The sequence below is a fragment of the Chlorocebus sabaeus genome, chromosome 7, assembly GCF_047675955.1.
Source record: "Chlorocebus sabaeus isolate Y175 chromosome 7, mChlSab1.0.hap1, whole genome shotgun sequence".
NCBI classification, from domain to species: domain Eukaryota; kingdom Metazoa; phylum Chordata; class Mammalia; order Primates; family Cercopithecidae; genus Chlorocebus; species Chlorocebus sabaeus.
The window spans coordinates 105156710-105181669 of NC_132910.1; the positions used below are offsets into that span (position 1 = coordinate 105156710).

Below are 24960 nucleotides of genomic sequence, written 5' to 3' on the forward strand. Positions count from 1 at the left end.
ACTGGGCTATGCCATCTAGGTTTATGTAAGTACACTTGTTGATGTTCACACCACAATGAAATCACCAAATGATGCATCTCTTAGAAGGTATCCCCATCCTTGAGCAATGCATGACTAAAATTAAATATAAAGGACCAATGTAAATTCAATGTAAAACGTAAATTCTAAACTTACTTTTAAGTTTGGAGGGGCACAGGCTACAGGTCAGAAGTAGTTGGCTTCTGTCTTTCCTTATCTAGTAGTTGTTTTCTTCCTTCATCATTTTGTTAGACTAAATCTCTGACTCATCCAGGATTAAAGCAAGGGACAAGAAAAGGAGGAGAGAGGGCCAGAAATGTTCTTTCTTGACAAGCACTACTCTAATAATCTAACATAAACAAACCTTTGGCCTGTGAAGTTGTTTACAACTCACTTTCTCATATAGGTGTTTTCGTGGCCTTTTCGGTGAATGTTTCTGACTCTGGCTTTTTTGGAGAAGGCTAACCTCTACTCTCTGCCTTAGCAGAGGTAAAATCATCTCTATTTAAACTGTTCATTACTTCCTTGTCCGCTGAAAAGTTGACAGTACTCAGAATTTCTACCTCTGGACTGTAGACTCCTAATTAGGGAAAAGGAGCTAGGCTGGTAGGAGCAGGTAAAAGCAAAAAGAAAAAGCAGGTAAGGTATGAGTGTGCCTTTCTTCATGGTCCAGGACACATGGCACTCTTGTGCAAATAACTCACAATCTTACTGAGCCCAGCTATCACCAGACACTTGGATGATAGTAAAATGCAGGTTAGTTCACTGAAACCTTGGTGTTATCAGTACTGCACAAAGCCCTGTTTAGCACATCACACAAGCACTATCTTATAAAATCCCCAGCAAGCTTTTGTCTCCTTACAGTCAGCTCCTTTCTTGCTGACCTGCCCAGTGTACTCTTGCAATGTATTTTCATACTTTCTTGAATAATCCTGCCTTTCTTTACCTACAACTGTCCTGGTAAAATTTTCTTACTGCCCATGCCACTGGCCCCAGATGGTTGCTGATCACTTGCAGTATGGCCCTTTCTGGACAGGGCCTAAAAGCAACTCTATACTAGCTCTCCCTCACAAATGAGCCATATTCAGAAGAAAAAACTAATACTCTCTGCACCTACAAACTCCTGGAATGTGGTGTGTCTCCACTTCAGAAACTTCTCCTTTATTCTGTCAGTCATTCCTTTCTTCAGATTTCTCAGGTGAGAATCAGACATGAGCCCACAGTTAGCTAGCAGACTGCAGGGAACACATAGTAAGTTCTCTGAGTAGTTGCTAAGGTGCAGGTACCCCATCCTGGTACCCACAAATCAACAGCAGCTCTCTCCAGATTATCAACCTTTTATACTATTGACAAGATGGATCTCCTTTGTAAATCTTGCATAAAGTCTAGTATCTCTGTGTAATGTAGAATTTGTATATATCTTAGTTTCTGGTCCAAACTTATATTTTCATTTCTCATTACAAATGCTTAATAATTTCCATCTTCATGTATGTTGTTTGCCTCTCTGGAATCTATCTATTCTTCCCCAACTTGCTTATCTAAATCTGAGCTATCCTGCAAGGTTGTGCTCAAGTTCCATCTTATTCATGCTCCCTTGCCTGGCTGTTTTAGATTTTCCAGCAATCCCTTTGGAAGTCCTACACTACTTGCAGAAGTTACTGTAATCAATACATAAAATTTGCCCTTAGCGTTTCTTTTTCATGAAAGACAAATACCGGCACCTTCATGATACAGTGACTCTAGGGCCTACAAACTTAATTGTACTTGAAATACAAAAATATCTTTGAAAAATGTGCTGACCCAAAGAGTGGCTTATAAATCTAAGAAAAGTGGGACAAAGAGAGGCAAATGTCAGGCATGCACATCTAGGTTCATTAAATTTCTTTGAATGAACACTCATCACTTAGAAGAGAAGGGAAGTATTAGGAGAGAGCTGGTTGTTCTACAATATATATGCTGAATATTTCAAATATTCACTTTTTTAAACATATATAAAGAGGAGCTAGAAAATCCATTTACTTGAATCTAACATTATTTTTTTCAACTCTATTGAGTATAACTGACTAGTAATTATATATTAGAATCCAACATTCTTTTTTTTTTTTTTTTTGAGACGGAGTCTCGCTCTGTCGCCCAGGCTGGAGTGCAGTGGCGCGATCTCGGCTCACTGTAAGCTCCGCCTCCCGGGTTTACGCCATTCTCCTGCCTCAGTCTCCCGAGTAGCTGGGACTACAGGCGCCCGCCACCACGCCCGGCTAGTTTTTTGTATTTTTAGTAGAGACGGGGTTTCACCGTGTTAGCCAGGATGGTCTCGATCTCCTGACCTCGTGATCCCCCCACCTCCGCCTCCCAAAGTGCTGGGATTTCAGGCGTGAGCCACCGCCGCGCCCGGCCTGAATCCCACATTCTTAAATAAACTAAGCTATTAGAAGTTGAGGGGCCAGAAAACATGTAACCCCCATATTTTTAATTAATTGTTTACTATATATAAATATGCATATGTGTAATGTATGTGTATATCATAATTCATGTTATTTATTAATAATAAATATAAAATCATAAATAATAAATCATAAATAAAATAAATAGCTCTTTGCCTATATATTGGTCAGGGTAAAATTTATGACACTATATTTTAATACTTTAAAGTACAGTGATTATTTAGCTCACATTTTCATGACACTTGCAAATGGTAATTAACCACCAGTGCAGGGACCAACATTAACTTTAAAAAATGTCGTTAATTCACAGAGCACTGGTTATTTTCTATTTTAATGACTGCTTGAATTTATACATGGCAATTATAACATATAATGTTTGTCTATGCTCTTCATCTTGTCACTTTTTATTTAAACAGAGGGAAACTGTTGTAATGAAAAAAATTTTTGAACAAATGCAGTACTAAGTGAACTTAAAGATATATATGTATGTATATAATCATTCTCTTCCACTAACTAAGCAATACTGACTTTCAGAATAAAATATCCTGGAAAAATAGAATTTTTAACCAAGGTAGCAACTCATAATTAGAAAATAATCAGTAAATCATTACTAAAATTATTCATTACTAAAATTGTAAGCTATGAAACAGTTAAGAACAAAAACAAACACAAAAACATGACTTTCAATGGATATGGAGTTTATAAGTGAGGTTCTCTCACAAATACATACAAACCAAAAACTACTGGATATCAATACCAATTTCTTATTAGTTGTAGATATTTATGACGTCTGTCCTATATTCAGTTTGTGAGAATATAAAAACTTATTCACCAAATAGATTACATTGTGCTATTTATTTTGCACACAAATCTTAGTGACTAAGTAGTATTGGCTGAAAAAACTAGAATGGATTTGAAATTCTATCTCATCTTGAGAATTTTTAAAAACTCTCAAGAAAAATGTACCTGTTTTGGAAAAGTCCACTCAATTGGAAAGAGTGAATAAAATTCAACAGATAATTGGCGTTTAGGTAGTCTCATAAAGAAATTCCTGTCACAATGAGAGATCACTTTTCTATCTTATTTAGTTGAATCAGTAGAACCTATATTTATCTTAGCTTCATCTTTCATGTTTTTTTAAGTCATAATAGTGAAACAAGCCTTGAAATGGAAGTGCAAGAAGTAAATTCAAGTGTCAGATTTACTACTGTGTCTTTCAGTAAGTCACTAAAACTTTTAGAGTCTTCAGTCTCTTAATCTGCAGATAAACATAAAAATATTTGCCTTGTTTATCCCCTGTAATTAATGTAACACTCAATAGGCAATACTACATGTGGAAAAGACACAGAAAAGTATTATTAACTAAGACAGAGCAGTACAGGAACAGATCACAGGTTTAGAATGGGATTCAAGTCCAATTCCACCATCACCAACAATGTACCTTTGGATAAGTCACCAAACCCCTTCCAGCCTCAATTTCTTCCTCCACTAAATGAGGAAGCTTATTTTAAGGTTCTTTCCATCTTTATGAGTCTGTGATCTGGTACTAGAAAAGCTAATGAAGAAAATCTCTAACATGCTTTTGTTTCCTATGAAAGTGATATACACCGATTAGGTGCTCATGATTAATTTCAGACTCTGTCTTGCAAATAAGAGAAAGTCATCATTTATTTGGCAGGAACAGGCTCACATCCCTTATGAAATGAGGTGTGGTATTAATCTATTAACTATACACCAGAATGTTCAATGTTAAATGTAGGAAGGTGGCATTCATGAATAATTACAAGAATCATTATATGGTATAAAATCTGAGCATAAAACTAACATTGGAAAAGAATCTGCCCTTGAAATACAGAAAACAAGTCTGTACTGCATTACTTACAGTCTATGTTAAAATCTACCCACCCCATACAAACAAAAGATTACAACTAAACACTGAGGCACAGCTGCCCTTGTCTGGCAGTTTGATATCCTTTTAATTCGTTGTTTTTCTGTAGTGCTAAACTTGGATTTTGTGTACACCACAACTAAACATAGAACAGACAAAGGCTAAGCAGCATAAACTTGTTGCTGTAAGTGCCACAGGAGCAGGGATTCTTGTCTGTTTTATTCACTGATGTATCCCAAACACCTAGAACACGGCCTGCCACATCATAAACACTGAATAAATATGTATCAAATAGATGAACTGGCTTCCATTTATTCCTTGAATAGATAAGCTACATTTTCTTTATGACTTTTATTGATTTGCATTTATATCATTAACATGCTTCTATTAAAAAAAAGAGATAAACCACAAGATTTAACCAAAGGTTGCCTGAATAAAAGAGATAGTTTGGGATGACAACAAATGACCAACACAAAAGCTTGAAACCTATCTGTTGCCTTAAAATGATCTGAATTCCTCAAACCTCAAACCTTAGCATTATGAAATATACCCAGGTAACTTAACCTGCGCATGTGTCCCCTGAATCTAAAATAAAAGTTGAAAAAAAAAGTAGTTTCTTCCAGTGTAAAACTACAGAATAAATAGGACAAACCCCAAAGGTAAAGAACTGCTCTTTTCATGTTACTAAAGAGAGCACTGCAAACAATGGAGGAAGAAATCTACATATAATTCACAAAATGGGATTAAAAATACATGAAAAAAGAGCTATTAATAAATATGCCTCTTGTGTTTCTTCCCTTTAAAACTCAAAACAGTGTGGTCTGCCTTGTGCCCACATCAAAGAAAGCCAGTGAACTAAGAATAAGAGAAATGAAGGCTCAACTCAGTATCTCTCTCCTGGCGCCTAAACACATTTTACAAAAATGTTCTTTGAACCAACAAAAAACCCAGAAAACCAGAAACAGAACAGGAAGATAAACCCACAAGAGAAAACAACCATGACATCGTCACACCCCCTTCTAGTTTTCTCCAAAACATTTTTCATACCAGATGAACACAGTAAGTCAAAGAGCTCTATTTTTAATGCATGAGTCTTGGTTGTGGCATAACAGATCAATGAGAAATCTTTTGTCTTCAGGAAAACACAAGCCTATAACAGAAAGCATGTAAGTTTATAAAATAGCATGTCTGATAGAGAAAGCATCAAAACGAAAGAACGAATGAACCAGTGTGCAAATGAATATCTCTAAGAGAGAATTCTATAGTAATTCAGGAAGAAGTAGCAATGTGTAAATGGGCTCATCAATTCTCAATATTCTTCTCATATGATACAACATCTCAACCTGCCTACATAAAAACTTAGGATAAAAAGGAAGAAGGAAAGTTAAAAGGTGTTGAGACTAGCTTGAACAATTTCCATTGTCAAGGGCAGGGAGTTATTTTGGAAGATAATAGAATAAATCCAGAGACAAAGGGAGGTGAGAAAAAGTAAAGAGACACCACAGGTAGGCTGGAGAGAAAGTCTAGGGAAAGTTTTGAGGAAACGTGGGGATAGGCCATAGAGTCACTTACCATGTTGTGATTCAGAAAGAGGATTTTAAATAAAGTTTTGCTCCATATATCAATGAAACTCCCATGCAATTTTTAGGAGGCTGTAGGAAGGATTTAAGTTACTTTGTAAATATTTCTAGATGTTATTTATTCATTTATTCCACAAATATATGGTATGGGCACTTTCTTAGGACTGTGTTTACATTGGCAGCCTCTGTAGAGACCAGCCATATGATGGAAGTAAGAAAGTCTAGCTTTATGTAGGTTCCTGAAAGAAAATATCCAGAAGAAGAAGACTACAATTGAGCCTTGAACAACATGGGTTTGAACTGCGTGAGTCCACTTATACATGGATACCTTTCAATAACAGTTACAAGTATGTCTGCCTCTCCTGCCTGCCCTTTCACTTCTTCTGTCTCTACCACCTCTGCCACCCACGAGACCGAAAGACCAACCCTTCTCCTTCCTCTTCCTCCTCAGCCATCTCAACACGAAGATGATGAGGATGAAGACCTTTACTTAATGAATAGTAAATATGTTTTCTCTTCTTGATGATTTCCTTAATAGCAACTTCCCATCTCTAGCTAACTTTATTGTAAGAATACAGTATAAAATACATAAAACACAAAAAATATGTGTTAACCCACTATTTATGTTATGGGTAAGGCTTCCAGTCAGTAATAGGCTATTAGTAGTTAAGTTTTGCGGAAGTCAGAAGTTATGCACAGATTTTCAACTATGTGGCGGATCAGCATCTCTACCCTCTGCATTGTTCAAGCGTCAACTGTGTATTCTAATACTGCTTCTTGTTCTATTCTTTGAGAACATCCTTGTATAGAAAATGTGTTACAGTCATTACGGAAAAAAGTATGGAGGTTCCTTTAAAAATTAAAAATAGAACTAAAATATGACCCAGAAAGTCTACTTCTGGTACATATTCAAAGGAAAAAAACAGTCAGTATATCAAAGATATATTGGCACTAGTATGTTCACTGCAGCATCATTCGCAATAGCCAAGATACAGAATCAACCAAAGTGTCCATCCATAGATAAATGGATAATGAAAATGTGGTATATATACACAATAGAGTACTATTCAGCCTTAAAACAGGACAGCCTATCATTTGTGACAATAATGGATGAACCTCAAGAATATTATGCTAAATAAATAAGCCAGGCACAGAAAGACAAATACTGCATGATCTCACTTTTACATGTGGCATTTAGAAATATCGAACTCATAGAAACAGAGAGTAGAATGGTGGTTGACAAGGGCTGGGGTAATTGGAGACGTTGGCCAAAGGGTACAAAGGTCCAGTTAGACAGGATAAGTTCTGAAGATCTATTTTACAGTATTAATAACAATGTATTAATAATAATATATTCTATACTTGAAAGCTGCTAAGAGAGTAGATCTTAAATATTCTCACCACAAAAAGTTCTAAGTGTGAGAGGTGATAGATATGTTAACTAGTTTGATTTAATCACTTCACGATATACACACCTCAGAACATCACCTTGTATGCCATAATTATATACAACGTGTTTTCAGTTGCTGTCAACCAACAGATGAACTTTCAGAACTCATCCATTCAACTTGGGGGCAGCCTGTTCACCGGACAACTTTTTCCCATAGCTAGTCACGATGTTTTTTCATTCTCTTCTAAAGGTTAAAGTAAAGCACTACCAGGCCTCATGAATTTCTCATGAGTTGTGATTAAGTGCGACCAAATTCCAAGCACTATTTGACTGAGAAATGTCTTCAATCTAAATACACGGGTATCAAAACGGCCAACAATAACAACCCAAGGCTATTTCCACATAAATTTGGTCTTTGCTTAAAAATAAAATTCCATGAAAGTTCCCTAAGATAATGACCCACACAGAGCGTTTTCCACGATTAACAATGGCATTTGTGCTACGGTCGCTGCCAGGAAGGGAAGCATGAGTCTGGCTTCGGCCAGGATAGCAAGAGAGATCTCTTCTAAAAACAGAATATGGTATAGCTCATTCTTCCAGATCTTCCAGGGGAAACTGAATGATGACTGTGTGAATGTCTTTTTAAAACAATCTGTTAAATGCTTTTAGATCCTGTGCCCTGATTACTGGCTGACCTATATATTTTTGGCAATGCTAGTGCCTCAGAGGGCCTGACGATTTGATGGGCAGTTAAGTCCTCAGTTAAGATGAATTTTGAAAAAGCTGAGATTAAACAGACTAATTTCCCACAAAAGTATTTTCTTCTGATCTTTGAAATGTTAAAAGGGCCACATCAGTGCATTATTTTGAGCAAGGAAAGTTTTGCCTTACAAAGACTGCCGGTATAGACAACTAATCCCTGGCCAGTTGCACAAGCCAGACAAAGCACAGTTTTCAGGCAGAAGCAGCGGCTCTCTACCTAATGGGGCTGGGTGAGAGGGCACACTCACAAAGCACGTTAGATTTCCTGTGTAAATAATCATTTTTTCTACTGTATATGGCTATTACAAAGTGTGTTGTGAAGATCCAATAAGACAATATACAGAAAATGTCTAGTGTAGCATCTGACATTATCATTATCATTACAATAGAAACACATTCTACCCATTGTTTGGATCAGGTGGAAAAATGCAAAAGAAAACAATTATTTTTTTTGTTTTTTTGCAGTCTCATTTTTGGACCAGAGTATCTCTAAGTATCTCAAAGGTATTGTAATGTCATATTATATATTTGAATTTTTTTTATGTTCTTATAATCAAATATTTAAACCATTATTTTCTTAGTAACAAAATTCTATTCAAGCTAATGAATAGAAAATTGAAGGTAACTTCTTAAATATTCATTATTTCTAAAAGACAGCTTGCCCACTAGGCTTCCTTGGCAGATATGCAATTACCGTTGTAGAGAACTAGAAGGAGCTTTAGGTATCATTTTAAAAACAAGGAAACTAAAACCCAAAAAGACTAAGGGAATGCCAGACCTAGTACAAAGAAAAGGATCTACTTTGGATGCCTGTACAAATGTCTTTGCACTAATCTTAGCTATTAATACATCAAAATGAGGCTCAGTCACCCTCAGATGGCATGAGCATACAAATAAAGGGAAATTAACATTTGCAAGGTAAATACTGGCCAACTGTTTCTACATAAATTACTGCCTTTAGTTCTCTCACAAAAACTTCGAAACATAGGTATTATCAGTGCTACTTTTTTGTTTTTTGTTTTTTTTGGAGACAAGGTTTTGCTCTGTCACTCAGGCTGGAGGACAGTGGCCTCATCATAGCTTCATAGCTCACTGCAGCCTCAAACTCCTGGCCTCGAGCCATCCTCCCATCTCAGCCTCCCAAGTAGCCGGGATTACAGGAGTCAGCCACAGAGCCCAGATAACACTACCTTTTTTTTTTTTTTTTTTTTTTTTTTTTTTTTTTTTTTTTTTTGAGATGGAGTCTCTCTCTGTCACCCAGGCTGGAGTGCAGTGGCGTGATCTCAGCTCACTGCAACCTCTGTTTCCCAGGTGTAAGCAATTCTCTGCCTCAGCCTCCCAAGTAGCTGAGATTATAGGCGTGCACCACCACGTCTGGCTAATTTTTGTATTTTTTTAAGTAGAGACAGGGTTTCACCATCTTGCCAGGCTAGTCTTGAACTCCTGACCTTGTGATCCACCCACCTTGGCCCCTGAAAGTGCTGGAATTACAGGCGTGAGTCACCACACCAGGCCAACACTACTTTTAAGGTAAGGACACTGAGGCCAATAAAGACTACAAGATCAGTAGTCGGCAAAGCTGGGACTGAGATCCAGGTCTGGTCTAACCCACTACAAAACCTGAGCCCTTTTCAATATACTTCAGTGCCTGCTAGAAGGTAAAGTGAGTCCTGCGACACTCCCATTATTGAAAAAATGTCACTTTTTCTAATTTTCTGGCTGTTAAGTGGTTAAGCAGAAACTGTATAGCCAAAGGATGAAAACCACTCCAAGATCACGTACCTGTGGTGGAGTCAATGGTAAAAAGGGACGACACATCTCCTGGAATAAGCTCATAAGCCACTGTCCCATATATCCCAGAGTCTCGGTCAGTGGCAAGAACATTGATGATCTCGGTGCCTGGCTGAGTCTCACCACTGATGCTTGTCACATAGGTTGATGGGTTAAACACAGGATGATTATCATTCACGTCCTCCAGGTCCACACGAACAAAGGCTTGGGCACTTAGCCCACCCTGGTGGATGAATGAGCAGTGATTACAAATGGGTTTTTGCTGAACACTGGGATGTAGAATAATTGACAATGGCCCTAGAATAGTCTTGAAACAACAGAATTTGAATATGTAGGGGGGTGTGTATATGTATATATGTATGTATATATACATACAAACCACACATGCACACATACACACCCACAAACACATCTATAAATTCATTTTATTTCCAACCTTGATGTATGAATTCATAGGTAATGGCATGGTATGTATACTTCACTGCTGATTCTTTTTTTTTTTTTTTTTTTTTTTGAGACAGAGCTCAAGGCTGGAGTGCAGTGGCCGGATCTCAGCTCACTGCAAGCTCCGCCTCCTGGGTTTACGCCATTCTCCTGCCTCAGCCTCCTGAGTAGCTGGGACTACAGGCACCTGCCACCTTGCCCGGCTAGTTTTTTTTTTTGTATTTTTTAGTAGAGACAGGGTTTCACCGTGTTAGCCAGGATGGTCTCGATCTCCTGACCTCGTGATCCGCCCTTCTTAAGCATGGAATGAGATTTCCACTTAGAGCAGCTGTGAGGCAAAAATTTCAGAATAGAGGCCAAATATATTCAAGGAAAGTTGTCCCGATGTCCAAAAAGAAATCAAAATCACTTTTATCCCTAAGATAATTTTTAAATGAATGTTGGTAAGTGCTAAGAAGAAGGTGTGAGGGAGCCTGGGCTGGGGGGGGGCGGGTGGCGGTGCCCGGGTGAAACTCTCACTAGGAAGGTACCATTGGTGTGCAGACCAACCCACATGAGGCAGCTAGACTTCAGGTACCAGAAAGGAAAGAGTAACAGGCAGAGGAAAGAGCAGAGCCAAAGGCACTGAGGCAGAAACGGCGTGTGCCTCTCAGGCCTGCTCAGCCACAGCAAGGAAGCAGGAAGGGCTGAGGTCAGAGAGGCAGGAGTGAGTCCCAGGGACCTCTGCAGGTCTCTGGAAGGACATGGTTCTTCCACACAGGAGGGCTTTGAGCACAAGAGTGACCTGATTTCACTGAGATGTTAACACTGCTCTAGCCACAGTGTCCAGAACAGACTGAAGAGCAGCAGAGTGGAAGGAAGGAGAATGGGCAGGACGAGGCTGTTTGAAACAAGTCCAGAGTGGATGGGGCCTGAAGGAGGACAGGAGCAGTGCAGGTACTCATCCCAGATCCTGGGGGCCAGATTTGTTTGGGAATTCTGGATTTTTCAAGTTTTAGAAGGAAATACAGCACCTAAAGTAGTGAGAAATGAATCCCATACTGCTTATTTTGTGTTGCCTCCATCTAAAATCAAGGAGAAAGAGAGCAAATGAAATAGAAGAAAATAATCCTCTGCAATTTTTACTTTTCTAAAGTAAAACACATGTTCCTACTTTAAAGCACATTTTCCATTTCTATCTGGTACATGTTGACACTTTCATCTTTGACAAAAATCCTTGGTAAGTCACAACGGCCTGGGTTTTCTCACTCATGTGTCCTCCCCCTCCTCATCTTTTTTGTTTCCTTTTTCTACTCTGGCAGGGAGGCACAAAGCAAGGAGGAAAAAAGGACAAGGAGGAAGAAGATTTGGCAAGAGACAAAGGGAGAACTGCTGCCATGCAGACAGAGAGGAAGCACTTGTTGACAGGGAGCGGGGTAGGCCAAGAATGAAAATTAGGAGGAAGGTAAGACAAACCCAGAAATGACTCTTCCGCTCTCAGCTCTGAGCTCTGAGGTCCCTTGTACTCCAGGCTTTGAGGACTAAAAAAGGATGGGGAAATAATTTAGAAATAGTCTGATTTTCCATGTTCTGAGTTGAATAAAGTGCCAGAGCCATGCCGGGTATCAATTAGAATAGGAGAAATGGGGCTGGTTATGAGTCCACAAACAACAACGCAAGTTCATCCATCCGGCCTTTACGCTTAAAATGCAGGGTGGCCCCACATCTGCAGCCACCATAAGTAACCTGTATGTCTTCAGGTTCGACGTAGTAAGAGGGGACTGCAGACTGGTGAGAAGCTTATAGAAAATATTCCTTCACCTCTGCCAGACCCTGCTGCTGCTCCAAACTGCCTTGCATCTCAGTTTTGCTTTCCCTTTTCCTTTCCCTTTCCTCTTTCTTCTTTATCTCTCCTCAAGTTCAAGAAGTCACTTAGGGTTGAGGTAAGAGAAATAATGAAAAAGTGGGGAAAATATGAAGACACGAATATTGCCCCAACTTAAGATATTTAAGAATAAAAATCCTAAATCAGGCAATACTATAAAAAATAAACAAATGTTAGATGCACAAAGTGGAAAACGTATTGTCACTGAACAATACTTTTTTTTTTTTTTTTTTTTTTTTGAGACAGAGTTTCTCTCTTGTTGCCCAGGCTGGAGTGCAACGGCGCAATATCGGCTCACCACAACCTCTGCCTCCCGGGTTCAAGGGATTCTCCTGCCTCAGCCTCCGGAGTAGCGGGATTACAGGCATGTGCCACCACACCCAGCTAATTTTGTATTTTTAGTACAGATGGAGTTTCCTCATGTTGGTCCGACTGGTCTCAAACTCCCGACCTCAGGTGATCCACCCGCCTTGGCCTCCCAAAGTGCTAGGATTACAGATGTGAGCCACCGTGCCTGGCCAACAATACATTTTTGTTGCCAGTAGGGTAAGCACACTAGTGGGGTTAGGGAGAGCTGAGCTTGTAGTGGCAGAGGCTGGGCAGTCAGATTCCTCTTACCTGATTTAAGTGCTAAGGAGGACAGATTTATTCTACACAGCAGTAGACTCCATCAGTATAAAATGTGGTGTGTATATTCTTAATATATATAATTTATCTGTTAATAAACTATATATATATTTACTGTGCTAATGTATTATTTATATTATAAATATCAGAAAAATAAAATGTAAAAGGACAGAATTCTAATGTTGTCTTCTTAAACACCCACATGGGACAACTATTGCTTTCCTTAATGAAATGACAAGAGGCATCTGGGGTAGGGAAGAAGAGATATATCCTAACAAAAAAATAAACAAGTTCCTTAGACAAAAAGGTGGGAAAATGCTGAATTCACCAAGTTAAGTGGATGCATTCTTTGCCTCAGAACTTCTCACAGAGCCTTTTTGTATGTACATTTCTAGAGGGAGTGAGTTCCGAGGTGTTCCCCACTCTTTTTAGGCTCCAGAATGCTCTTCCGAAGAAACATTTTGGGAAACCAGTTTCCCACAGAACACAGTGCGGGAAAAGCTGATCTAAACTCATTTTTTCCATCCGCTTAGAGTGTGTGCTTCCCAGTGCTGTGTAGCTAAACTTCTGTCCAGCTGATGGAAACTGTTTTGATAATGCAACCTCATAAGAGACTGAATCAGAGCCACCCAGCAAAGCCACTTGCAGGTTCCTGGCCCTAACAAACTATATAAGACAATAAATGTTTGCTATTTTAAGCTGCTAGCTTCAGGAATAATTTGTTTTACAGCAATAGGTAGCTAATACATCCCATAAATTTCATGCATGAATATATCTTAATGTTGTCTTGTCCTTTCTTTTTGACCAATGATTCATGTGGCATTTTAATTTCATTTTAAGCATTTAATTGTGAGGATTATAGTAGGAAACCCAATTCCCTCAAGTTATACTGTAAAAGATGAAACCAGTTTCGGAAAGCTCCAAGCTTGAAAGCATATAATATCGGAGGCAGGAGGGTCGCCTAGGGCAGTCAGCAGGTAGGGAACATTTTCTACTATTACTTCTACTTTGGTAATTGTCTGCTTTCCATTCTCTTTGTTCTTGCCTTCTGGGACTCCTGAATAGTAGAATATTAATACATCTCTCCTTCACATCTCTTAGCTCTTGTGAGCTGTGGTTTCATTCCAGTGAGCTTTCTATGTCAATGAACTCCAGTCTGTATTTCATGATTCAATGAACAAAGGTGGAAGGAAATGAGGTTCTACCTTGTTCAAGGGGGAAAAAAAAGCAACCTAAGTTGTGACATCACCAAATCCAAGATAAGCAGCATCCAAAGAATATCTTCAAATTCATTGAGAGGACGAATCAGATAAAAATAAATAAAGAATTCCAGGATATGGCACAATGTAACCATGTAGAGAAAAGCAGTTTTATAGGACAGGTAGAGAGGAAAAAATTGATCAAATAAAGATTGAAAAGTGAGGAAATGGAGATGCCTATTTTAGTAGACTTGCTGTGTAGGAAAGGAGAGGAATAAAATGGTTTTCTGAAAAGGTACATGACATCAAAAGGGAATCCAGAGTAGTTTTTTAAGATAGGGACTATTATTATGCCCTGTATGCTTATGAGGGTCATTCAAAAGAACTTGATAAATTAAAGATGCAGGAAAAAAGAGAAAATCATTATAAAAATGTTATCTGTAAGAGGGCCAGAATGGATGGGACCCTAAACAGTAGAGATATTTGCTTTTGATGCAAACAGCGACATCTCTAAAAAGATAATAGAAAAGAAGGTAAAGAATGTGAGCTAATATACAGGTAGGTCAGTGGATTTGGTGGCAGGAAGGTAAGACCTTCCGCTTTCAAGCAGATCTGTTATTTTTCTCCAAGTATGTTCAGCTGCTGCAAGGGTGGAAAAAGCAGAGTCAGATTTACACAGGGCTGGGGTTTTACCAGAAGAGTTCTACTGAGTGGGGAAGATACAGGAAGTTTGCAACCGCATGACTTTAGTGATGGGTAACAAATCAATGATCTTAACATGGGAGAAGAATTGTTGATTAGAGTGGACGTGCTACAGTAAATTAGACAGAAAGATAAAAATGCTTATCAGATCTAGCATGCTTGAAGACAAGATGTCAAAGCTGTGCAATTACTGGTGACAATCCTTGGAAATCAGAAAGTCAAGGAACTGAGAGGCTCAGGGTGTTGTGTTGTTCAGCAAATGAATAGTAAAGTCTCCCAGAATGATGAGCAAACTGGTGAAGAGGAAGACTATGAACAAAGTGTGAAAATCCTAAGTAATAAAGAGGTTTAAATCATGATGGGGGGGGGAGAAAAGAGGAGGAGTATCTATGGTATAGTCACACAACAAGAACTTCAAAAAGGATTCGTTTTTGATGGAGAAAGGAGTAGAAATTATTTGGATGCTGCCCTGGGCAACAAACAGGGCACCCAACTCACTTCCTGCCAGCTTGTGATTGGTGGACTACGGGCTTCCTCATGAGAGTGCAGAAAGGAATGGGTATCCTTGGCGGGTAGGTTGTTTTTAATCAGGGCCATAAGTTAAAGGAACAATCAGAGACCAACTTAAGTTCATAAAGGAGTTTGCTAAATAATGGACCATGAGTTCCAAAGGGCATGGTAGAAGCATTTCGAAGGGCAGAGAAGGCGGGTAGGTGTATTAGTCCATTCTCACATTGCTATAAAAAAAACCTGAGACTGATTAATTTATAAGGAAAGAGGTTTAATTGGCTCATGGTTCTGCAGGTGAACAGGAAGCATAGCAGCTTCAGCTTCTGGGAAGGCCTCAGGAAGCTTCCAATCATGGCAGAAGGCAAAGGGGGTGCAAGACATCTTACGTGGTAGGAGCAGGAGCAAGAAAGAGAAGGCGGAGGCGAAGGGGTGTTGCCACACGCTTTTAAACAACCAGATCTCATGAAAACTTGCTCACTATCATGAGAACGGTACCAAGGGGGGATGGTGCTAAACCATTCATGAGAAATCCACCCCCATGATCCAAACACCCCCCGCAAGGCCCCACTTCCAACACTGGGGATTACAGTTCGACATGAGATTTGATGGGACACAGATCCAAACCACATCAGTAGGAGATTGATTCAAACTAAGGGATGAACTGAGCAGGGCGGGGAGGAGAATATGGGTAATAATAAAAGGCTGGGATGCTTAAACTATTAGAGATTAGAAGGCGGCAAAGAGTTATTGAAGATATTTTGGGATACATCCTACTCATAAAGAATGGTGGGAAATCTAAGATATGGTCCAGACATTTTAGTTAGAAAACACGGTACAATGGGGCAATGGGGCAACTGCTCATTCCTAGAACAGGTGAAGGGTGGTAATGAAGCAAACAAAAGACAGGAATAAGCATTTGAACATTTGTTAGAACATGAAAAAACATACTCTATTAAAATGAAAATGAGTGTACCTTTTCACTCAGCAAGCTTACATTTTGATAGTAACTGCATTGCACACAAACTATGAGCACAACTTCAGTAGCCAACTTTTCTCATGAATGTATACACCAGTGAAGAGCTCAGTCCATTTACTTCTATATTGCTTGTCTGACAAAATCCTCCCTTAAACATTGAGTGGTGAGACGGAGTTGAAATAGTTTTATCTCAAACACATATGTCAGCTACAGAATCCAGGATGTAACCAAAAAATAGAGTGTTAACAAGCATACACACCAAAAAAATCTATGTGGTAAAAATGAATGGGAAAAGGAAACAGAAAATTAGATATAAGCATGGAATAATTAAATTATAGAGTTTTATTGTGAAAAACCACTTGATTGCCAATGTAATCCAATTGTTTGGTTCCATTATGTAATTTTATAGCATTCTCATGATTTATGAGATAAATAGCAGCAGCAGTGGCAGCAAAAATAGGGTATTTCAGAAGTAGTATCAGTAGAGCAGAAGTGACTCAGTTGAAAAAATATTGACAGTTATCACAAGGATAAACAGAGTAGTGATAACGAACATCAATTATTTTACAAGAAAAATTCTTCTACTGGCAGATAAAAATCTCTTAGTAACCACCGGCAAATGGGTTCTCAGCAATTTTCTTCTAAAGCACTTTCAGGACATTTATTAGAAACAGAAAGAATCAGAGGAAAAACCATAGATTTTCAAGGTAATAATATAAAGTTAAAGGACTTCTGTCAAGGTTCAGTTTATTGTTTTAAATAAATTCATTATGGCCTAGAATCCAACAACATAAACCTAAAATATCCTGTCTGCATTAATTTATTCTTTGAATGCAGTCTACATTGCTTTCAGGGGAAGACTACGGATCATTACCAACCTTGTCATCTTTCTCTTTACCAACCTTTTTGACTATGCATTTCTGAGGGACATGTACTGCTAATTAATATCGCAAAGAATAACTATGATAGATGCAGAAGTCACCCTGTAAAAACTCAGTTCATCACAGAAATTCATGAGGATTATGCAGTCAACAGAATAAACACTGCACACTGGATAACTTTATATTTGTATATAGGTTTATATACATATATACATACTATATGTGTATACATACACATACACTCACATGAAAGCACATATGTTGCTTGCTCTCCATATATTCTGAGGCAAACGTAAGGAATGCCGGAGGCAGTTTTAGGTACAGAGTGAAGGTTAGGGATTTGTTAAAAGCCTGTGATGTGGAGGCTCTTCTAGAATTTGTTTTTTAAAATGCATCCCTGGGCTTGTGCCAGGCCCTGTTTTCACAAAAACCTACTTCCAGGAGGGGTCCTGCTTCCAAGATGGTTCCCTCCTACACACAGCTCCCTGCCTGGATCTCCACTCAGCCTCATACCTGCAAGACGGGCAAGAGGGCAAGAAGAAGAAAACCACAGCCAAGATGGAGAAGGTGTACTCAGGGGAGAAGGAAAATTCGAAGCTCTGATAACCCATTTCCAGGCACCAGATGTTAAAAAGACTCAGATTATAGAAACATCATGTTCCTCACCTTCACCAGGGCTAAATGTGTCATTCTCTGCTCATCCTGAAAGCAATGAATTGATCCTTTTTGGAGGTGAATATTTTAATAGCAAAACAACTTGCTTACATAACCACCTCTATATCTACAATACCAGAAAGGACACCTGGATTAAAGTCAAAATTCCCAATTCACTTCTGGGGCACTGTGCTCTCCAGGCTGTGGTGGTGTATTGATGTGACAGACAGGTTATGAGTGTTTGCAAGGGAGCTTGCTTCTCCTGATGGACAGCAGTTCTACCACTACAAGCATCTCTGTGTCCTGCATCTGGCCACCAAAACCTGGGAGCTAGCTGAATCAACAGGGCCTCGTTTTGATCACAGTGGACAGCAGACAGTAGCCTGGAAGACACAGCTAGTTCTTTTTGGTGGCTTTCACGAGAGTGATGTTTTAAACCCATTATTGAATTCTAGGATGGCATTATACAATTGTCTCAAAATCTATCAAGAATACATTTCTAAAGCCTTGGATTAATATTTGGGTGTGCATCTATTGGGCTTTAAATAATTACATAGACTTGAATTAATATAAATTCTGTTTACTCCTATTTTTTGCTTCCTACATATTTTCTTACATAGAATCAGGGATTCCTGAAACCACATAGTAAGGTATTGGCAAAAACCTAACCAAACAGATCATGAATATTTTATTGCATATAAAGGGCTTTACGTTCTTGTTCATTTTTACGTTTACTTGCAATACATTTAGACTCACTTTTTCCCAGAAATTCATAGCTTAAATAGGTGGATTCTCTCATTAATTTCAAAAGAGAACAATTAGACCAGAGGGGTGTTAGTAGGGTCCGTCTATACAAAAGAGTAGTAAGCAGATGGAAAAGAAACAAGGAAGGTCTTCAAAATCTATAAGTGAAAAATATAAGTAAAGTCTCCAAAATGAAATAAGTGAAAAAAAAAATCAAAGTGAGGAATGGTGTGTATAGTAGGCCACCTTTGCTGTAAAAAATGCAAATTGAACATGTTGTTTCTAAACTGTATTTGGAAATGTAAATGGTCAAGAATAGTTAAGGCCAAGACCTATGATAAAGCTAAAATAATTAAGAGAGATGTTGCTAGCACTAAAGTAGATATATAGGTAAAAATGAAAATAACCATTTCAGTAAGTGGTGCTGGGTTAACCATAGGGAAAAAAATAACAAAACTTCATCCCACCAGATTGATAAAAAGTAAGTATGAAGGTAAGAAAACAATAAGAGAACACCCTCATATCCCTAAGACAAGCAAATATTTCTTAAAAGAACACAAAAATCACTAGCTATAAAGGAAAACAAACTGAGAAACTACTAAGCTCTATTATGATGAAGAACTTTTGTTCCTCAAAAGAAACCTCAAAAGAAACCAGTAAGGATAGAAAAGGCCAGCCACGGAATGGGAGAAAAATATATGCAATAAATATATCCAACAAAGGACTTTCAGGCCAAAAATATAAAGAACTCATGCAAGTCAGTAAGACAAAGATCCAACAGTAACAACAGAAAATGAATAAAGGATTTTCTTCTTGTGAAGAACAGACACTTCACAAATTATACAAATGGCAATAAACATGAAAAAACCTCATTAGTTATCAAACAAATACAAAGTAAAACCCCAATGTGATATACCATTACATAAGTACTATTATTGCTATAATAGAAAAGGCATTAAATAGCAAATGTTAGGGAGAATGTGTAGCAAATGAAATTTTCATACTTTACTTGTGGGAGTGCAATTCTACTCCTAAGTATATACGCAAGAGAAATGCTTACATTTGTTCACCATATTGCAAGTATAAGAATGTTAAAAGAAGCACATCCTAAAATGGGTACCATTAATTATAGGTTAAAATTATTGTATATTCACATAAAGTCATACTATAAACCAATGAGAATGAGTGAACTATTGCTATACACAGCAGTGTAAATGACTCCGGCAAATAATGTTCGGCAAAAGAAACTCGATAGAAACACATACTGTATGATTCCATTCACCGAAAGTTTAAAAAATTGGTATACTAATGCTTGGTGTTAGAAGTCAACAGTGGCTTCTAAAAAGGCAGGGATGGGGGGATGGGGAGGTGGAGGGAGGACGGTTACAACAAGAAGCAAAGAGGGGGCTTCTGGGTTTTCTCATTTGCTTTTTAATGTTTTCTCATTTGCTTTTATGGGTCTGTTCATTTTGCAAAAATCCATTGAGCTATACACTTACTATTTGTGCATTTCTCTGTATGCATTTTATATGTCAATTTAAGAGTTTAACAACAAAAAAGGCAAAGGAATCAAATTGAAAGTGCCTTCACTGATCAAGAATGGGTCAATGAGAACATCAGAAAGGATAGGGTCAGCAATGTATTGAAATACATTAAATTTTTTAAAATCCAGGAATTTATACTCAAACTAGAAAAAAATTATTGTTTACCTTTGGAGATAGTTAAGACAGCAAGTTACTATTCAAAAAATCTGGTAAAATAAAAACAAATAATGAAGCTTTATCCTGCATTTCCTATGTGAATTACACTTAAGAGTAATCAAATAGTTGTTGTGAGAACATTTTCCTTAGTTGAAGAATTCCAGATAATAAATGCAAAGGAATAATAGAATTCAAAAGTTACCATTCTTCAACCTGTAACAAAATAATGGTATGTGTCTGCTGATGCAATAAGAAGCAAATGGCATCACCTAAATGAATCTGAAAACAGTCAGCTCTCTGTCTCTGATGCCAGTTTATAGGAAATAGAGGAAATGGAAGAACACGGTAAATGAATCCCAAGGATGTAATCAGCCACATTTAGCATGTGGAAAATCAACCAGACAAATGACTTGGTTTTTTTAAAAAAACCATAGGAGAACAGGTAAGAGGCCTGACTGTTATACATGGAAACTTAAAGAATATATCAATCAAATCAATTTGTGAACTTATTGGGATCTTCATTCAAAGAAACCAACTATAAAAGACATGTTTAGATTATCAAGAAAATTTAACATAGAAAGGATATTAGCTATCATTAAAGCATTATTGTTAATGTTTTGTAGCTCTGTGTTTTCAAAGTCATTATTTTTAAGAGATATTATTGAATTATTTGTGGGTGAAATAATGTGCTTGATATTTGCTTCAAAAAACTTCAGCAAAGGAAAGAGGCAGTGACACATGAAGCAGAATGACCCAATTGTTGATCATCATTGGTCCTCTGTGGGTCACATAATCACAGTGGCTCACTCGTGATTATGTTTAAAATAGACTTCATACATAAAAACTTACCCCGTCCTTAGCTTTCACCAGGAGATCATAGGTAGCAGGATCCCTTTCCCTGTCGATATCTTGAGAAACACAGATTCGCCCATCATGAGGGTCGATCCGGAATGCCTGAGGTGCTTCATAGCTCAGAAATCCATCATAAAGAGAATACTCAATAAAGCCATAGAGTCCTGAATCTGCATCAGAGGCTGTCACCTATGAGACAGGAGGGTGATCGGGAGGAAATAGAAATGCTAGCATTACTTTTCAGTTAGTCATGAATTATTGCAATAATTTTCACAACCACATGACCCCCATAGCTATTCACAAAGCCTAGGCTTTGGTTTTATATCTCTCTCCTCGCTTACCTTCTGTGATAATTCCCCCTTCACTTTTCTCCTTTCTTTGTGAGTTCTCCTTTTCAATATCTTTTGCCCACTCATATCTTTTCAGATCTATGAAAGTTTGAGGTCCTTAGGGCTCAGCCCTATGTTCTTTTGTCTTCTTATTTCATTCACTATACCTAACTAATCTCATCCAATCTCAAAGATTTAAGAATACCCATAGGATTAAGGACCTGACAGCCAAGCTGTTGATTCTCTCTCACACCTAGACCTTCAAGTGATAGGCTTGATGCCCCCCACCTTTGAGAGAAGCAAGGGGAGGGCCAATAAATCAAGACAGTAAATGCCACCATTACTAGAAACCCAATCCCAAGGACAGAATTCATGCTAGAATGTGAGAGTTGAGTCTCTCTGGCCAGCTTTCCTTCTGGGAGTAATGTCCCAGTCAGAGCCCTGCACAGTGGTATAGCATTTGGTCTGCAGGTGCCTGTAGGTACATGGAGAATGAAATCCAGCCCATGCTGTGCTCTCCAAAACAGGCACAAACACTGACATGCCCAGAGGAAAAGGCACCATCTTATTTTGCCATACGTACCACTTATGTTACCAGCAATCCTGTGCCTGATAGAAAAGATGAAGCAAGTGAAATTATAAAAGCACTTAACTTATTTATACTAACTGTGGGAGTATACAGTGAGAAATACAACAGGCTCTATAGAACTCAAAAAATTCTCGAGCTCATAGGCTCATGGTAGATAATACTTTTAGTTTACAACCCAACTAACAGTAAGAGCAAACACCTACATAGCACTTATAATAAAAGCAGCACTTTAAGGGAAGACAGGAAGGAAGAGAGGAAGAGAGGAAAGAGAAGGAAGGAAGGAAGGAAGGAAGGAAGGAAGGAAGGAAGGAAGGAAGGAAGGAAGGAAGGAAGGAAGGAAGGAGGGAGGGAGGGAGGGAGGGAAGGAGGGAGGGAGAGAGGAAGGATTCTATGCTATAGAACACGTACTCTTATAAGAGCTTAAAATACATTACATACTTACAACCTATAGGTACTAATGTTCATTCTTCAGATCAGACAAGTCAGGCTCAGAGAGTTTATGTAACGGGCCAAAGGTCACATAAAGAATAAGTGTCAAAACTGAAATTCATATCCACACAATTGGCAGCAGAGGGCATGCTCTAATGACCATGATCTATGTGCTCCCTCCCAAATCTGACACCTTGTCATATAATCCTTTATTCACAGAAAAATTAGACCCCAAATCTCTTGAACTTCCTCTGATGCAGAATGTGCTAGATTATGTGTAGCGCCATTCCAAGTAAATGTTTACCCCATGTATATGTTGTTTCTCACCATAATATCATTAACATGAAGGCAACTAGTAATGGTGCCTGTGCTCTTAAGTCTTAGCTGAACCTTTTATTCCATGTGATCAAATTCAACTGGGTTCCAGAAAGCAGAAATATAGAGAAAGTGATCACAATTGGAATAAAAGAGAATTAAGCAGATTAATTCAGAAAGTCCAACTTCCCATTAATGGACATCACAGAAAAAGAGAAGAGAAAACAGATAAAATGAAAACAAAAAAAAAAAGGAACAAAGGAGCAGCTATTTCTTTGCCACAAGGACACATATGGGCAAGGTCCCCAAAGTCACTCTGACAGGGAAGGAGAGAGATGGAAGAGGCCTTCTGGCTTTTAACTTCTTCAGCCCAGAAGCCGTGCTCAGTTCACATTCCACTGGGCAGAACTAGTTATGTGTTCCCAGCTTAGCTGCAAGGGAGGCTGAGAAAAGGAGAGGAGCATAAGGATATTTGGTGCATACAAATGGTCTCTGTCATACATATCATTTAGTGTAGAATATAAGAAGACAGGCACTTAAGATTATGTAGGTCTCCGAGTAGATGTCGTGAAACTCAAGCAAGTGGAAAGTTCTACCCAGAAATGGCTACCCAATACCATTAGGTTTAGTTTTAGAAAATAACTCTGGCTGTCTTGCATATATTTGTAAGGCTTTTAGGAGGAAGGCAAAAATAAAAGACAATTTCATCACCTACAATATTTGTGCTCCTGTTATACTCATTTAACTCTGGACTGAAAGCAAAATAATCAGCTTTTCATCAATACAATATACATGCAGGAGCTACACTTTAATTACAGTACTTTCCAAATAAAGCCTCACCCTGATAACGTGTTCAACAAAGTTCTCAATAAACCTTCTCCTTCATCCTGTTCCATCTTGAGCATATAACTAGAATGTGACTTTTGGAGCTATTTTGAAGTAGCCTAGCTTAGTGGTTCTCAACTAGGGACAAATTTGCCCCCAAGAAGACATTTAGTATGTCTAGAGACATTTTTGGTTGTCACAACTGGGGAAGGGTTTCTACTTTCATTTAACAGGTTAATTTGAGAGATACTGCTACAATGTATTATATAACATCCTACAATGCCTAAGATAGACTTCACAATAAAGAATTACCTGGCCCAAAATGTTAGTAGTGCCTAGACTGAGAACTCCTGGGCATGATGAAACTTCTACCACTGGCAGTGTTATTTTCCCGCTTTAATTGTCTATTTTTTGAACTGATGATACAGCCTTTAAATTTATCTTTTCTCTCATCTAACTCATATTCTGTAGCAAAATTATTCATCCTGTGCAACCATCTAACATATTTATAAGTTATTCTCATCATGTCTTATCATATTGTGATTCTTCTCATCAGTTGGGCTGAAGCAGGAAATCCACAAATTTCCCCACTACAAAGAACTAAACTCCAAATACATTTGGTCTATTCTATTCTGACAGCTGTTGATAATTTAGCAGCTTCAAATTCCTGAAGACACCAAATATATCTTCTAAAGCCATATGGTATTCTCAATAACTTCGCCTTCATTGAAAGACACATACGATGAACTTTTAAATTCTAAAATTCATTCTTAGCCTTTAATAGTACATATTAATAAGTAATTCAGCTTATATAAAACAAATTTCCTTATTTCCGCTTTCAAGACCTTTTTCTCATCTGGACTTTTGGCAAAGCAAAATGTAAGGACACAAAAGTAGGATAAGAGTATTGATCTCAATTTATGTTAGCAATTCATATTCTGAGTTTCAGAATCATAACATAAGAATGTTTTTCTCCCTGTTTTGACCAAAATACCTAAAAATATTGACCTAGTATTCTCAACAACATGTCCCACCTATTGGGTCTTGAATGCCTGGAATTAATACTGGGTCTTGAATGGCTAGAAATAATTTGACATCTTTCTAAGATTTATATTTTCCAAAATCCATTGACTGACGCATAAAATTTAGGCAAATTGAATAATAGCACACGGAAATGGTTTGTCAAAGCTTCAAGAGGAAATCTTGCTTAGTTAATAAGCTCCGTGGGTCCTTTCTCCAGAGATGGTTGTTTAAATTGAGGCAAGAGGCACCTGGCCAATTCTATTATTGCAATCTTATGATGCTGATTGAGCATCAAGAGGATATCTCAGGAGGATTTTTATCCCTATATCTACTTACTGAGCCACATTTCAGCACTCTCAATAACATTCCTGTGTTCTTCATCCCAATCTCAATTTACCTGTTTTAGACAGAGATGAATCTGATACTT

The 24960-nt window shown here is 38.1% G+C and overlaps 1 protein-coding gene across 1 annotated transcript in view; it reads right to left on the minus strand.

Moving 5' to 3' along the window:
• Positions 1-24960, minus strand: part of DCHS2 (dachsous cadherin-related 2) — a 272591-nt gene that overhangs the window by 138282 nt on the left and 109349 nt on the right. The window contains 3 exon segments of the mRNA XM_073017685.1: positions 9862-10093; positions 17740-17775; positions 21021-21212. Of these exon segments, the coding sequence (XP_072873786.1) occupies positions 9862-10093; positions 17740-17775; positions 21021-21212 (460 nt within the window).